The sequence below is a fragment of the Opisthorchis viverrini genome (genome assembly GCF_000715545.1).
Source record: "Opisthorchis viverrini unplaced genomic scaffold opera_v5_331, whole genome shotgun sequence".
In the NCBI taxonomy this organism is placed as follows: domain Eukaryota; kingdom Metazoa; phylum Platyhelminthes; class Trematoda; order Opisthorchiida; family Opisthorchiidae; genus Opisthorchis; species Opisthorchis viverrini.
Genome location: NW_008751977.1, coordinates 52,810 through 69,818, shown reverse-complemented (window position 1 = coordinate 69,818; position 17,009 = coordinate 52,810). Strand labels below are relative to the sequence as shown.

Genomic DNA, 17,009 nt, shown 5'->3' with positions numbered 1-17,009 from the left:
TTCTGCTTAGGCACTAAATATAACAGGGATATATGTCGGTTATTTTGTACTCTAATGCTACAAAATCGCTTTTTCTCTAAAACAGATCTTAGAATTTATCAAGATAATGAGTACATTTACGGATTTGTTCAGTAAATGAGAATACTCTTGGTGATTTTTGTGGAGCAACACTGCACTTTCCATATGGTTGCTAGAAAAGTTTTGATAGTCCACGATCCTTCTAACCTTTATGCTATAATGGCTGGTCCATTGCCCTGAGGAAAACAGTTGGTGGTATTCGACGGCCATCTTTTGTTCTGCATAGTGCATTCCAAAAAACATCTTCCTCATCAAATGAAGAGTAAAATGAAGGACTATACCACGTTGAATTTGTTTAAACTTAATCACTGATCAAGATCACAAAAGTGCCATTAGTAACTTGCGAAACTGATTAACTTACTTGACTGAAGTGACGTCTAGGGTCTGGCCATGAAAATATATGTAGTAACTGAGCTTGTTACATAAAATCAATAGTTGTTGATCCAATTTGTTTTTGAAAGGATGGCAAGAATGAGCGATCTGATACTGAGTAAAGCAGTATAAGGAGCAGTGGATAAAGTGTTAGCTTCAAAAATTCAAACCCGGTTCTATTTGAAATGTTTATACCGTCGCAAACTTGAAGGCAGGCATAAGCCTGGCAAGGCAAGAACCCATTAATTACTGCTTTCTTCGATGTTCTATTTTGAAGTGCCTCAGTAACAGGTAGATTCTGTTTACTTATGCATCAGGTTTTTTTTGCAAAGTCATTACTCGATATCACAGTATGTGTTTGAGGCATGCTAGCATCTGAGTATTTCATCGCATTGGAATTTACTTTGTGTCCAGTTGTTGCCGTAAATGTAAGCCCGAAATCTCTATAATTTTCTGCAATTACTGACTATCTTTGGTCGACAAACTGCGTGTGCTTGAACGCTATTTGTCCACCTGCGGAGTGGCTTTATTCTGTCGAATATCACAAGACTTAGGTTCAGTAGCCACCGTTTATTATTACGCCTTTCATCCTTATTATTACTGATGGGTAGTCTTACAGTTATATCGGAGATGACTGGGTTCTTTCATTCGTGAATTTCAGGTTTTGCATCTGTGTCACACTCAGTTGGGTGGAACGACATTCATTTATTTTGATCATAGGTGTTGCCATCAGTTCAACAGTATGAAAGCATGAAACTTTTTTGCATTTTTCGGTCACTTTGGTTCGTCAATCGTTTGCAGTTTGAAAGTGATATTTATGTGCTTTGCGAGCCTGCTACGAAAAACGTTAGTTGTGGTCCCATACACGCGACGAACCTAAGTATCAGTTATAGCAGGTACTCGTACGCTGTTTCAAACCTGTAAAATTTTTAAGTAAAAAGCCCGCCATGATAAGCATTGGTCACATAACAAGGTTTAAACCAGCCAGTAATGTGTTAAAGGCGCAGAAAATGTTATTCTCCGAATGACTATCTAAGCGAAATGTCAACCTTTTACACGCACTGGAACGTGGAATACCAGTTGTTTGTCAAATGTGCGGTTTTCGTGACAGTGCGAAACATATGCTTCCTGTTTATATGCAAAGCCGTACCGCGCGCACACCCATTAGATAGTAACAAAAGTGAAGAACTACGTCAGTTCTGGTGGCGGATTTTAACAATGAATGTGCAAGGTAAACAATTTTATGTGATGCACTCACTGAAAAGTCAACTGTACAGACTATTTACCCATGCTATATTTTGAGCATGTATCTGAACTAGGCAGTGATTATGCAGTCACCCAGAGCACCTAATTTGTGTTAGGAATTTCGAAAAGTAAAAAAGAAACCAAAACGATTTTAGGAATTAGACTGATATCGCTTTTGACGGGGTGAAAGGCCGCGTAATCTAGAGGCTTTCCGCAATGCAAAATGTAGCGCTCATCCCCAATTCGGTCTAAATTGAATCACGTGATCTGTAATGTAAAGATATGTGTTTTGCTCCCCACTGTTACCAAAACGGCCGAAACTCAGGCTCCAGTGAAATTACAGGAAATCGACGCAGCCGATAAAAAGGACTTCCATGAACGAACGATTGCCAATAACACACATTCATAGGTTTGCATCTGTTCATTAAAAGCGGTAGTCAAAAGATCTTCAAAATAACGGTACCACCCTACTCTCGGAATGTAATTATACTTGGTTGTCATTCAAGCGCTGCTAAAAGATATTTGCTTTATTGATTGCACTAGGTTACCCATGTCAACACAACCAGTCCTTTTTGCGGTAGAACCGATGTTCCAAAAACGTCGACAGGGAATAATAATTCAGCCTTCTAGTAAAGGGGTACGTTCATGAGAAAAAGTGCAAATATCAGTGGAAAGCAACTTTAAAAATTCACTGTGAGGTTTCAGCTGTTGGTGCTAATCCAGATAAACTCCTTAAGGTATGTGAAGGTAAACTATTGCATACGTGGTTCACATTGCGTATATACTCTTTTATACGCCCATTATCGGCAAATGAAAGGGATCGGAAACAGCACGACGATGTGAGACTGCATAAGAACAACAACATCTAAAGTTCAGTTCTGGGTATGAATAACTTGCAAAGTCAGATCTCCCCTTGATCCCTGGTCGGACCCCCTTACCTCTTTTATCTAAAGGAATAATTTGCTTGGATAGATGTATAGGAGATTCTCACAGTCCTTGGAAAGTGTGTTTGACAAACCGAGATTACTTTTCTTACCAACTTGCTCCTTTTTGGTAAAATTCATTTTCAGTATGGTTTTATTCCATCGAACAAAACCGCTTTAGGCTCACTGTTGAACGCATCGGTGATTCGTCTCTACTGTACACTCGAACACTTGACGTGTATCCTAAGGATAAACTTATAAACAATAGTAGCATCACCGCGGGCAGCAAAGCTGAATCCACACTGACAGTTGTGGAAAGCCGTAGTGCCACTTGTCATGCAAGAAAGGGCCAATATCGATCCAAGTAATAAGTATGCCCTCCTCACTTGGCAATCAGTGTGGAATAGTTTTATTTTCAGGTGGTTTTTCAAATAACCGAAACTCGGAGTCAGGCTTGTAGCTCGTTCTCTGCATCAAGAAAAGTGCTTTCATTTTTTTCCTGCAACACAAATTTGTCAAATCACATGGACCGGAATAGTCTATTTCTTACTGTGTAGATCTACAAATGCTAGAAACAACTGGTCACCTTCGGCGACGGACGAACCTGATCGATGAGCTGATTGGAAACTTTAACACGTTGGATTTCCACGTATTATGCGAAGCAAGTCAGCTGCTTCGCATACTATCACATAGCAGATATTCAAGAAGAATATAATGAGAAGACAAATGTTGCCATCAGCTCTTCAGTCAAATTACTGAAAACCATCAATTTTACACCTTTTGCGTCATAAATAGCAACGAAACAGTGGTACGGAGCCAGTCATACGGTGCTCGAATCAGGTCTGCCATCAGGTAAACTGACGGGTCATTTGTTCGTACACGCTGGATTGATATTGACAGATCAAATTGGCCCCGCTGAAAGCTAACAATTTCTCATTTAGATTGCGCAGCAATAATTCTGATCGCCGTGGTAGGATCCAATCTGTTTTCAGTGGATTGAATGTGTTCAGTTTTCGGGTCCTAGCTTGCAGGCCATTCGGTCGGCCGATTAGTCACATGACTCAAACAACAAGGCAAATGTTCTGAAATGAGCTGGCACAAGCTCCTATCTGTTTTGCCAAAGTGTTTCACCACAACTGCATGTAAGCTGATACTCAGCGTGTGAGAGACTGGCCAGAGAGACTGGCCACAATATGCGGCGTACAGTGGAGATTGACCTGTCTGGTTAATTAGAGCAGGATTAGTTGAGCGCCTTCGCATGTACGACTGGTTACAGCAAGTAATTGGAGCAGGCACATACACCATGTATTGAGCAACCTCACTTAAACTTTGGTCTGGTAAAAAACTTCTTTCCTTTTCACTGAAGAGTCAGGCACTTCGGTATGCCGTGGACTGCTATGGACGTCGATAAATTTCTCCGCGTACCGTTAAAAATTAACATCTTTTTAAGAACTGCTCTCCTTCTCGAAGAACTCAGAACTACAAGTAATATTGTGCGCAATAGGCTACCGTCATAGGCCAAAAAGTGCCGTCTGGACGCCCGGTCATCAGAATATCTAATGATGTAATTTTGTCGCCAGCTCATGGCCAAAAGTTTGGTATGTACACTTCACAAGATTGTATAGTTTCTCAAAGTGGACGCGATCGTCGAAAACGTCGTGCATATACGATTTGTACTGTGCGGCATCAAAGATCTGGCCATGAAAGATATTTGCTAATAAATGCTCGGGAGGTCTACCCAAAGCCAGATGATCGATTTGGTCATACACTTGTCCGTCAAATTTGAAGCAGTTTGTGCGTACATTGGAGGATCAGGTCACTTAAATTTACCAGGAAAATTTACCAAATATGGAAATTTTCTGGACCCTAATAAAATTGCAAAAATAGCTCACGGTGTGGTGCAAGGATCTAGTGATTTCATTTTAGTGTTCAAAACAATTGCGTTTGTATGAGATCCACATAGGACTTAACATATTCCTCCCTAATTGGTTCTAGGAAACACAACCAATTTTAACTCTCCTTTTATTAAGCAGGTAAAAACCATCATTCCACATAAGTCTCTTGAAAAGAAATGCACATTTAAGTGGCGCTCAGCGAGAAACCGCAACACGCAATGCCACTGGATAATCAAATGTTTGAGAGAATAAAAGTGGTAATCTTTAGTGGTGATTTAAGAACTGAGCTCTTATGGCCTTCCATCCAAAGTCACGCGTAAGAAATTGGATTTCATGCGAAACGTTCCATATGTGTGCCTGGTACATCCCCTATCAGACCCCACTAGGATACCAGCCAGTTCATTGATAAACTATGGTAATCCACTCGTTGATGCTATTGTATATAATCCAGTCTTTCAGGTTAGCCTAAGATAAATGGTGAAAAAATATCCCCTCATTTTTCATTCAGTAAAAACTAATGCTTTTCCAAACCAGAAAGTTTAGCAGACTTCAGCCCAACGTGAAACTTAAGCAGTCGACCCATTATTTGAGATTATGGCTTCTATAATGTGTGGCTGGAACGAGGTATACAAATCTATGGATCCAATACAAAAGTTCAACTTGGACGGATATTCTCAAAAAAAAGAACTGTGTCCCACTAAGGAAAAGCTGTGTCTATAATTTACTGCTATCCACAGATCTGTAAATGACTCAAGGAAAGTCAGCAATCAAGCTTGTTCTCGGCAGAATCAGTGCAGGCAGCAGTTGATGTTGCCGGTTCATATTGTTTCTTATCCCCTTACTAACTTTGCACCTGTTCATCAATGTGGAAATAAAGCGTATCGAAAAAAGTGTTGTTGCGCAGTTACAATACCATACTAAATTATGGACGAAGCAGTGCATATAAAAAAACTTCACGCCGGCGATCCGAATCACCTCCTCGAGGTGCGGACTGGTTGAATCGGAAGGCACTGGGTGAGCTAACAGTTCAGGAAACCCATATAGAGTTAACCAACACGTTTGGTTTTAATGTGCTGGATACTTTAGACCATATACAACACGAATTATATGACTCATCCGCACCAGTCCTGTCTAGTACACAGGAGAGTCTCGTGGGAATCACATGTGACAAATGAGACAAGCGCTGCAAATCGGAGGTTGGCTTTATAGACCAACGTCGAGTTCACATCAACAAAAGTTTTGGCACGAACGTGGTCACCCAGTTAGCCTGCTACGATTGTTGTCTCTTTTTTTCGGCAAATATTGGCCCAAGTCAACACATCCGGAAAACACTGCACCCAGAATAATGCAGATAAGCTTGACCGAATGGAGAATCCCGGTGTCCACTGGTCCCAGCAAGAGTCACAGTCACACTTGCGCCTGGCCAACAATCTGCATCCGTCTTGTGAAACGCAAATCGCGCTGCTTGTAAGATTAGGGTGACACTTGCCGGTCGATCGGTTAACAGCACTAAGGCCTAGTTACGTATGCTTAACCGACAGTTGGACGAATCATCATCTGGTGGCCCTGATCAAACCATCGGTCAAACGGCGGCCTATTCATCAGAACAAGCTCACGCTTAGGATTCTTTGCCAGATTTCCTCCCTTGGCATTATTATTATCGAAGGGATGTCAGCCGGATGCGTCCCTGCATTATTCTAGCTCCATTGGTCCAAAATCCGACTTTTCCGAACCTAATGAGATCGATCGCTGTGTGATCCATTCTTGTTCGATGTTTTTATGATATGCTTGCTGAGAGCTGGAGTCATAGACTGAGGCTAACTTACTCAGTTATGCTTTTAAATATGGCTGTTTGGAAGCTACATCGCTGTCACACGTCCTCCTTTGACAATCTTCGGGGACAGCTTCTTACCTGAGCTTGATATTTGTTTATATCTCGAAAGCGTTTGATTCGGCTTTGCACGACAAATTTATCAGGTCTGCAGTGGCATTTGGAGCACCGTCACACTTGGTTGGAAACATCGCACCGTCTTATGACAATGCTGTAGCATTTTTCTCCAATCCCGAGGTTCACTGCCACAGAGGTGTGAGGCACGCAGACCTACTCTTCCCAGTATTTTTATCGTGGCAATGGATGAGGTTTCTGATTGTCAATGCCACAACAAGGTACCAGTAACATGATACCTTGATGAACTGTTTTGCCTTTGCTGACGACTGGATCGTGTTTGAGAAATTCAGGCTCAACTCAAAGAGAAGCTTGAAGCTGCTGCGGTTGAGTTGAAAATCTGCTTTGAAAAATAACGCCCGGAAGATATCTGGAGACAGGAAACATTAGGCTACGTCGGTCTTGGTCGAAACTGTCCGCTTCCCTGAGGTTCTCATCAATCGTTTCCAACCAACGACAGCAGCTGCCAAGGCTGCTTGATAGGCAACTCGTAAACCCGCATCAAACAATAAAGATCATATAGAAGTACACGGTGCCGAGGCTGACATATTGGTTTATGCTCGGCGAAGTCCATCAAAACACGCCCAGAATGTTGGGCTATTGCATCACGAAGACTATTTATGGATGGCTACGTCTGTCGGGAGATACCTCGATCCATCGATGCCGTTGAACAACATGGGGGAATCGTTCTCCTAGTTTTGCGTGCAACAATCCCGATGCAACCAAGACTGAGTACGGGAAAGCCGCCCTATACTCAGTGCCACGTACTACACAATGTGGCTAATGATTCTACATTTGGTAATGTTGTTCGGGATCTCAGCCTTCCGTTCCGAGTCCGGCATGCACCAAGGAAGGCCTGCTGGCAACTTGGGTCGGTATTATGCACGACAGCGTTGACGGTCGCGGCTCACGAGGGATGGTCGCTGTGGCTCTCTTGAATTGATGGCCTGTGCATCTAGGACGAGTGCTTCCTCGAGTATTTATCCGTGCTATCCTACTCCGGTGCAGCCTGCTCTGAACGGGAGTTGGAAGCATTCGGCGTGGTTACGGAAGCCTGAAACTCTTCTGTGGTGGCAACTGTAGTCAATCGAAGATTTTCTTGCATGTTATGCATGATGCCAGATATGCTTGTCATAATTGGGATGCAAGAAAACCAGCAAAACATCCCCGACACCTGATTACACCGTCCTCGAGGAGCTGAGAGCACCTACTTTGAAATCTTTCATCAAGCCTGGCACAATCGTTGTTCGAAAGCATCAGGCAACTGTGGTAGACGAAGACATAGCCTCGGATGGCCTCGGAATGGTTGCATGAAATGAAAAAATCAGAAGTATGACGCGAATGATCTTTCCCTCGCCATCATCTCAGCCCTGCGTGTAGTCGATTGCGCTGTCGAGTTTTTGGTCCACCAACCGATGATTTATTCATTTGGACGAATCTGCTTCCCTCAGTCCGCCATAGCTGTTAGTGGACTGCGGCTTACTAAGTGACCCGTGTTTACCCGGTAGTTTGGGTTCTCTACATGTTCGCAACACTTTTATGCGTGGTACTCGGCGCTGGGTGTCCCTTGACCCTCACATCTGACCCAGCATGACGGATAGTTTGTGCCTGGTTTGCGAGTCTTGACGGCGCCAGCAATTACCACGTCTTGAACAGCCTGACTGGGACTGTTGATGAAACGCCTTTGCATTAGATGCCCCCCTCGTCTTACCTGATATTCTCCTGTATAATCTTTTTCTATTATTGCTTGTATTTATTTTTTATGTTTGCAACCACGGTCGTTTAAAAAACGATAAATACAAGATTGCATCACTGAAAAGCCCGTTTCACATCTTAACCGATGGTACAGGTGTATATTTTAAGGCGGGCTCAGGCAACCAGCCTGCAATTTTTCATTCAAGAATTTAGATGCCAGCCGTTAAAACGCTATTCACAGGACAACTGACATCAAATTTATACAAGATGCATCTCCTTAAAATACATACGTACATATAAATGAAGCTGAATTCAGTCCACAATTCATACAAATGAGGCTAAATTCACTCCCCAGTTATAAACATTAGTGTATGATGAATTTCATCTAGAAGTTAACCCAGGTTAAAGCAGGAATTTGCAGTTGAAATCCAATTTTACTTCCACTCATTTTCATACATTTGTTTATTTCGGATGTAAGACGTATGAAAGCATGCAGTTTGCCAACTTTGTCATCTTTTTATCAACCGTTCATTGTGCTCTAAGTTAACTCACTCTTTGTTGAAATTCGTCGTTGTTTTGCGACTGGAATGATATCCGTACCTTCCGTTTATGACTGCTCGGTGTGCTTATTGACCATGTTTAAACTGAAATTGAAGACCCACTGGTTATTCTGACATGCAGCAAATTGATTTAGCTAATAGTGTCTAGTATGGAACCCCTATGGATCTGGTTCTAGTGCATGCGTGGCTTTAATGCTCAAGCATGACCGTAACAGGGAATTTCATACTACAAGTGCTCACCTCCGCAAGAGATGTGGAAGTGAGCACTTGTGGTATGAAATGAAATTTCGCAACAACGAGTGTTGGCCGTCGTTCACCAAACTCCTTAGTATATCTATAATAAGCAGTTACTAGACTTACATTACATTGCACTCCCTTACATTTAGCTAAACGCTCAAAATACTGGGAGCTGCTTATCGGACGGGTCACGCACACCAAGAGTCTGGTGGTTGGCTGTTTGGTGGTAAAGCTGAATTAGAGAATTCGATTTCTACATTAATTTCACCAACTAAAACCGACGATGAGAAAATCCATATAGCCATATGCTGCTTTAATTTTCGACTTAATGATAACTATATTCAAACCGGAAGTAGACAAGATGCACAACTTATATTTGTCAGACTAAATTAGTGTCTAATATTACGGCTCCGTGAAATGCTATCCAGACTATCCGGGAAACGGGACTGTAGCTACATTTTACCAATTCATTCACTATGTATTAGCCTGGTTTTATTTGACTGTACTGCTTGATCGTACGGCCCTTAAAACATATTGTGACGTCACTCGAATTATTCTGACAATTTCACCATTCACAACCAAATTGTGATTTCCCCGGTCGTTCCATAAAAGGATTCCAAGGTCTGGAAATGAACGAGTTTTCGCACAGCACAAAAAGAAATATTGTGCTTTACATGGCTTCTCGCCCGTCTTTGAAACATAGTACTTTCCTCTAGCAGGCACTCTCATGAGTAACTACCACCATCTAATAGACAAAGGATTTTTGCCTTTCGGAACCTAGGAGAAAATTTTTACCGGTTCCTGAAATGAATTGCTTGCTTCTCAACATTAGATATCACACTAAAAATTCCAAATGATACTGTCCCAAGCTTATTAGCTGGCTAGCAGTTTCTCATGAACACAACTGATACACTTATGAATCCTCCTTTTGACTTGACTTGACTGATAACCCAACCTTGATTACTCACACTTCACCAATCGCCAAGACATGTGGAAGCAAAACAAACGAGTGATGATACAAATCAACGAAAGATAACAAACGTTTCAAGTTTCCGAGGATTAGAACTGTTTTTTGGTGTTGGTGATGGTGCATTTGTGATATCAAAATGAAAGAACTCCAGGCTGTATTGTTTTAGACGATGAGGACTGACGACCGTGACGAAATTTCGTGACGCTGCGTGGGTTTTCATCAATTAGTTAAGGATTGTGAATAACCAGCTCATTCAACTTAAATATGATGAAGAACCACACAGCCACTTCATGAAATCCGTTAGAAAGTGCTTGGACACAAAGGCAACATGGCCCGTAATGTTGATACTGTGAGAGAACTTGGGTATTTTAAGTTATGCTTTCATCCTGTAATTGAAGCCAATCTGTGCTGGAGTGCTCAAATTTTGTATAGCTGATTCACCCTAATTCGGAAGCAGCAATGGTGCGCATCTCAAGAAAATACTGTCTAACAGCGAGTGGATCACACTTCTGATCCGCCTTTTCTTGGCCGAAAACTTAAGTCTCATCTGTTCGAGACTCCCTGGAGTTTCGTGAGATACGCAGTGCTGATGGTTCTCAATAATGATGAAACAACTATACAGTAATTCTCGGCTTTTCAAAATGGATTGGATTTACTTACAGGACGATATTTCTACTAAAAGAGCTACAGTTATTCGCATTTTCACCCAAAATATATCATGGTACCCGGTGAGGCAGTTCCCTTCAAGCAGTGATAGGTAGGAAGGATTCTATGAGTGAGGGGATTTACTCATCATTTTAGGATTGAAAATAATGAATATCGCTTGGGTGGATCATAGCTGATTTCCCCAAGGTTTTCTTAAATCACGTTAACACGTGTTACCTTCTCACAAAGATGTATTAGGATCCGAAAATTTCTGGTTCAATTAAGGTATATTTTCCTTATATTATACATATAATATATACATATATATATATCACACACCTGTTAGTAATTGCCGGAAAACTGTTGATCTGGTAGAAGTGCGCGTTTTTATTCAAATTACTCGGGATAGTCTCAGGCAGATAGGGTAATAATCCATCATCATCTTGATACTCAACTTCACAATCTAACTATAATTCAGCATCCTGCAAAAAGAAGCAGAATTTCCCAAAATAAATTCCATTTTGCCCATTTTGTTCACATCACCCTATGGATTCATGAAAAGTCTCAAATGTCGGGAAGCTAAATGCAGAATGACAAATAACAATACGTGAATTGCCTTAGTTATTCCGCTCATTTTCTATTTTTAACTCTAACTTTGAGGCGAGGGTTACAGTGTCGGTAGCTGGTTGTTTAGAGTCGATTGGTTACGAAAACCGAAAAAGATTTCCAAAACCGGTGAAATTAGGGGGAAAAAAAGAAATAGTACTGGGTAATTGATACTTTTTAAATTTGTACAATGTAAGATTCAACCAGGAAATCTCACTTATTCTTTCTCATCTCTGTGTTTTAGTTTACGCACTTTTGTATCTACAACGCGAGGAAGACGTCCAGCTCCACATCCAATCAAACGTATCCCGATTCTCTTGAATATCTGGATGTGGATATGTTATTGGATGGTGAGCAGAGCGAAGATCTTCTCTATTCTCGACAGATAAGTCTGTGGCTAAGCCGCCAGCATTTAATTATCTCTGGTATTGTTCCGTATGCAGTGACCTTCATCTTCAATATCATACTTATTCATTATCTCCGGTCTTGTCCACGACCTCTGACCATGACCAGTAATGGCGTTTGTTTGAACAATTCACCACGCGCTTCTTGCACTCCTTCCAACACATTTGTTCGAAACAGACGTAGAATAAGCCACATACTTCGATGTTTTTGCATTGGATCTTCGGAGCCCCATCGGCAGAAATCCACGGGAGCCCTACCTCTAATCTCCAACCTGGGCACCGACCCCGTGAAGCTGACCAGAACCAATGGTCGCACACCATTGCTACATGAACTTCCCGGTGTGACGTCAACGAATCATTGCATCCTAATGCCGCTTAACAAGAATCCGGCCCATCTCCAAGCTCATCCAGTAAATCTACATTATAAATGTTACCACAAACTGATAAAGCCTCCGTTCAACACATCTACTGTGCAGCAAAACTTGCATGCACCCCGCGAGTCTGGCAATCAACACGCAACTAACAAAACGAGTGATATACAGTGTCTTCAGTTGTGTGAAGCTGGTGCTTCAACCTCAGTGCACCGTAAGTCGTTCGAACAAGATGTCAAGAAAGATCTGCGGAAAAATCCGGTGACCAACGGTTGGTGGGTTGGCCAGACGAGAGTGACAATGCTGTTACTAACGGTCACTCTAACGTTCATTGTTTTGACCGCACCGTACATGATCTACACTGAACTGAAGCAAGTGAGTTTTCCCATTCATTGCTTAAGCCTGGTCATCTATTTTTATTGGTTTATTTGATTATACAGTTATACAGCTGCGTACGTCAGCCATAAAGACAAACGATTTAGAATCTCAAACATCCATTGAGAGATCCGGAGGATAAGGTTTGAATATTTTGAGTTTAGTCTATTTAAAATTGACGCATGCATTTGTAGTGATCAAAACTTTGGGTGATCAGTAAGTTACGCAAATCTTCGATCGACACAGTCAGGCAGTCACTGGATACACTGTCATTCCAGCTATTTTGCACACCACACAAGACGCACAGAAACGGACGGTTTTTTCTGTTTCACAATGCGTCTGTTATAAACATGGCGGTAATGTTGACGCACTTCACTCGGATGTCCACTCTTCCTGTGTGTGCATTTGCACTGTCGAAGAGTTTCCTATGTCTAATTGTTTCTGTTAATTCTAGGCCAGCCAGACTTGTTGCGTCACATGTGTGGATACCGGGCAAAAAATTTTTCGACACGCTGAAACTGACTCTCTAAAAGGAACTAATTAAACCATATGACCATTACACCATTAGGGATAAAACTACAGTTTCCCGTTACACAGGAAGCAAACATTTTTACCGATGCAACGATTGCGCACGGTACTTCTGATTCTTTTCCAAAACAAGTGAGAACGTAAATCATTGGGAGTATTTTGTCGAGTCAATGTGATGGACTTGGCGCTTGTGTGAAATCCCCGAAGTAGGGCAGACGTTGTTTCGTATTAAAAAGTATTTAATAGGACTCTAATCGGACTCCCCCTCACGAATACATGGCACGCAAATAGAAGATTGAGTGTTCTTCTATCCTCGCAATACTCTAGTAGGTGTTTTGAGCATTTTATGCAGGATTTCCCTAGCCCAAGGCTTTGAAATTTCTAGAATGGTTAATACAATCACTGAGAGGGTCTGCCACTAATCGGCAAAAAAGACCCGTTATTCATATTTTGTATCTCAACCCCATGAGAGAGGTAATCATGCACTTAATACAAAGCAAACTGAATTTTTCGTTTGACTCTGATACAAAAATCAATTGCTTGCCATAGTCAGTGACTGAAAATCATACAGCAAGGAAGAAACTGCTCAGGACAAAAGCTTGTAATAGCAGAAGAATACTCTGAGAATAGTAAAGTTGAAATTAATTGCGTTTCTTCTAAATGTAGCTATCCTTTAGAGTCATCGTCATTGACGGTCTAGTATATGCAGTTTTATCTTGCACCAATTACCATTGAATCACCGATATCTCAATTTGATTCACCGGTCAATAGTGGTCAGAGCCAATAGAAATCTACCATAAGACATCATCAGAATTAAACATGGTAGCCTAATTATTGATATCAGCAACAGCTAGTTTTTTTTATATTTAGGAGGCGACAGTGTCCTTCTTAAATATAACGACATGCAACTGTTACTAAGGGCCGCCTGCCAACCCACCATAAAAGTGGTAGTGGAGAACCTGAGGTATTCCAATAATTCTGTCATTCTGATCATTACAGCAACTCATGGGTACTTACTAGAAAATGGTACAGAAATCAATCGCTCAGCAAGATGATAATTTATAAACAACACCGGCTTCTGCAATTTGTGAAGGTTTGCATGGTCGATAGGAGAGACTGACCTTTAATTTTTAACGCCACCTGAGGGTGGCTTCTCAAATTTTCTCAAGCCTGATTTTATTCTGGTTCTGTCCAGTGTCCGGTCCTTCGCTCTAAAACATGGATGTTATAGGTTCTAAGAATACCCTGAAGGCCCTACAGTTAGGAGGATCTTGGCGTCTTCAATCTAGGAACTTCATTCTTCAGCTTAACACAGATCATTTGTTTTCAAATGCGAGTTGCGCATTCGACTGCATTCAACCAACATTATTTTCCAGTTTGGTGTCTTCGGTTCGCTAACTTAGGTCCGTCAACTCCATCCGAAGGATGTTTCCGGGACGGTTCAACTGATGTCAGTCAGAAATGCAATCAGCATAAAACACCATTTTCGCTGCCGCTGTAAACCACACAACAGCCCGAAATACAGCAGTTCTGCTCCGGATAAACTAGCGGCTCGTTGGCTTCGCTAATTCATGCGGTAACCTCGACAGCAAAGGTCATTTTTGTGGGTAGTGTGCCATCGTGATGGCGGTAATCCTGCGAAATTCTATCTCAAATAACTAGACGAATACTTGATGTTTAAGGTTGAACCCCTTTGCCGAGTTGATAAGGCGAAAGCGTTTTAGGAATACATACACAAGCCAAAGCTAAGTGCTCCTGAACGAAGCACTGTAGTAAGATGCTGTAATTAAAATTTTGCCAAACTTTTTGTGTCTAACAACTTGTGTCAATGAACAAATTAGAAAATTATTAGAAAAATTAGAAAATTAGGAAAGTTTACTACGCAGCGTCTGTGCTTCCAGCTCACCGACTTCTGCAAGAAAGCCGTCTAACCCCACCGTTCTGCCACTTTTCAGCTGGTTTATGGCCTTTATCAGCCACGGAGGTCCATATATTATGTCGGAGTAGGACGGCTACGATGTTTAAATCCACATATCCTGGCGGCTTGGGAAGCTTTAAAAGTCGCGCTTTTGAGATACCGGGATAATTTCTGTTTGATTGGGTCTTCAAACGCTCTTTTGCTCTTTCACTGGAGAAGGATGTTGGGCTTTTGGTCTACATGTTTCTTTTAATCCCGTGAAGAATTCTTAGTGAAGTAGAACTAGGGTTCTTTACCTCATCTGTTCCTTCAGTAACATGTTAGGTCTCCCAGGTTTTTGGCAGACCTGGTACCGGCACTTCTGTGTTGAGTTCGGGCCTCCACGTTTGTCGGACGGTAAATTTTTTTGATGAGCGCCAAATTTTTCCACTGAATCCAGTTGAATGTCGCTGTGTCCATACCCATTCTCATTAGCGCGGGTGTTTTTTCCGCTTGAAATCACAATAGCTGTCAGAATATATAATCATATTTGTATTATTCGTACAACGCTTATTATTCAGATGAACTGAGTACCATGCATGGCCCACGAAGTTCACGTCATCGAAGTATCCCAAAGTGAAATCTCATACCTTTATTCAGGTCTAAATGTGTAAAAACACCTCTATTTGATACCCTAGGTTTGTTATTTTCTGTTTCATCTACCAAATATACAAGATTCAAATGTGAGGATATCGCTGAATTATCAAATATTGAACAACAGGTCACTGCAAAACCCAAGTTTTGTCCTCTGAAATGCATGTACATGTCCCTTCTATTAATGACTTAGGTGACGTCGAAAAAATTTCTCCTCAGTACTCACCGATATCCCAAACATAACTCCCAACTTGTGAAGGCACTAAAACACTTAAGCACAAAATCCGGAACCATGGTTGTCACCGCACGACAAAATCGTTGGCACCATCATTTATTCTCCGATATTTTTCTACCAGTGGTCTTAGAACACGCTCTCAAATTATCTGCCTATTTTTGAGCTTTTGCGTTGTGTCTGGTTAAAAATTTAGGCATAATAGATTAGGAAAGTCGACCCACCCATATAGGGGCTACCACAATTAATTGTTCCCAGATTCAACGTGTCCTACTTCAAGGGTTTTGTTTCTAAACCTCAGAGTGCTCAGTGGCATTTATTTACATTGTGAAGTACGCGGATATCTGGCACCTGAAAACTGACATCTAAACACCGTCATATCCACATTAGGACATGCATCTTTCATTACGCCTTATTTTTTTCGATGACCTCATGACTTTATTCAACAGTGAAAGTGCATTTTCTAAGAGTGATCTGAAGCCCTTCAAGAAAGACTTGTGTTCCTTGGTTTCTATGCTATAGCTTAGCTTTGTCAGTATTTTCTCATCATTAGATGCAGGAAAAATAAGAATTAATTTGCAATAGTTTCTTTCAGTAATCTTTTGAGTCGACGAAAACTTCTGTCGCTCAATTAAACACTGGCTGATGTCAAAACGATATTCGAATCTTACGATCTAGATGCAGTGATTATGAAATCGATATGTCTCATTTGATGACTAGGCTATTCGGTCCTTTTTTGCTCTGATGTGTCAGAAGTTAGGGCTTCTCCAGAGTGAGAGCAGAGAAAAGGTTTGTATCTGCGCTTAGACTTCTATATTTACCTTCACTTACTGCAAACTTTTTTGTATCCCATCAAGTCCCACGTAATTTAAGGTGCATGATTACATTTTCCATAGCCGTGGCACTATATACCTGGGTTTTAATAATCTGCAGCTGCTTCAGAGTGCCTAAGGTTGAATACCTGTTGAATACCTGTTTCCTTGGACGAATGACTGCACATGTTTATAACAGTCGTGAATACTTCTACCCACACGGCTGTTGTTTCATACCTTCAGGAACGACAACGCATAGTTAGCTTCACTGCTTGACGAGTATTTCTATGAATTAGGATTCAAATTGGGGCACCTAAATTTTCGAGTTGTGGGAAGGTGTCTCTAATCAAACCTCAGAACCCCCCCCCCACTTTAGCTCCAGTCTGTTAAATTACACACAAACGTGAATACAAATACGTTTATAGGATTTCAATTTAAAGAAGTTGCTCTCTGATGTAATCTTTAGGATTCACTGTTTATCACCAATTGCCAAGTAAGTTTCAAAAAAACATCCATTTATATTTGTAGTGTACTACTCATAAGGTTGCTGAAAATCCATCGACAG

At 41.3% G+C, this 17,009-nt stretch overlaps 1 protein-coding gene across 1 annotated transcript in view; it reads left to right on the top strand.

Annotated features, from left to right (window-relative positions):
• Positions 1-17,009, top strand: part of T265_09944 (hypothetical protein) — a gene marked incomplete at both ends in the record, with an annotated part of 41,636 nt that overhangs the window by 1,966 nt on the left and 22,661 nt on the right. The window contains one exon of the mRNA XM_009176173.1: positions 11,416-12,321. Coding sequence (XP_009174437.1) covers positions 11,416-12,321 — 906 coding nt within the window. The remainder of the gene's footprint in view (positions 1-11,415; positions 12,322-17,009) is intronic.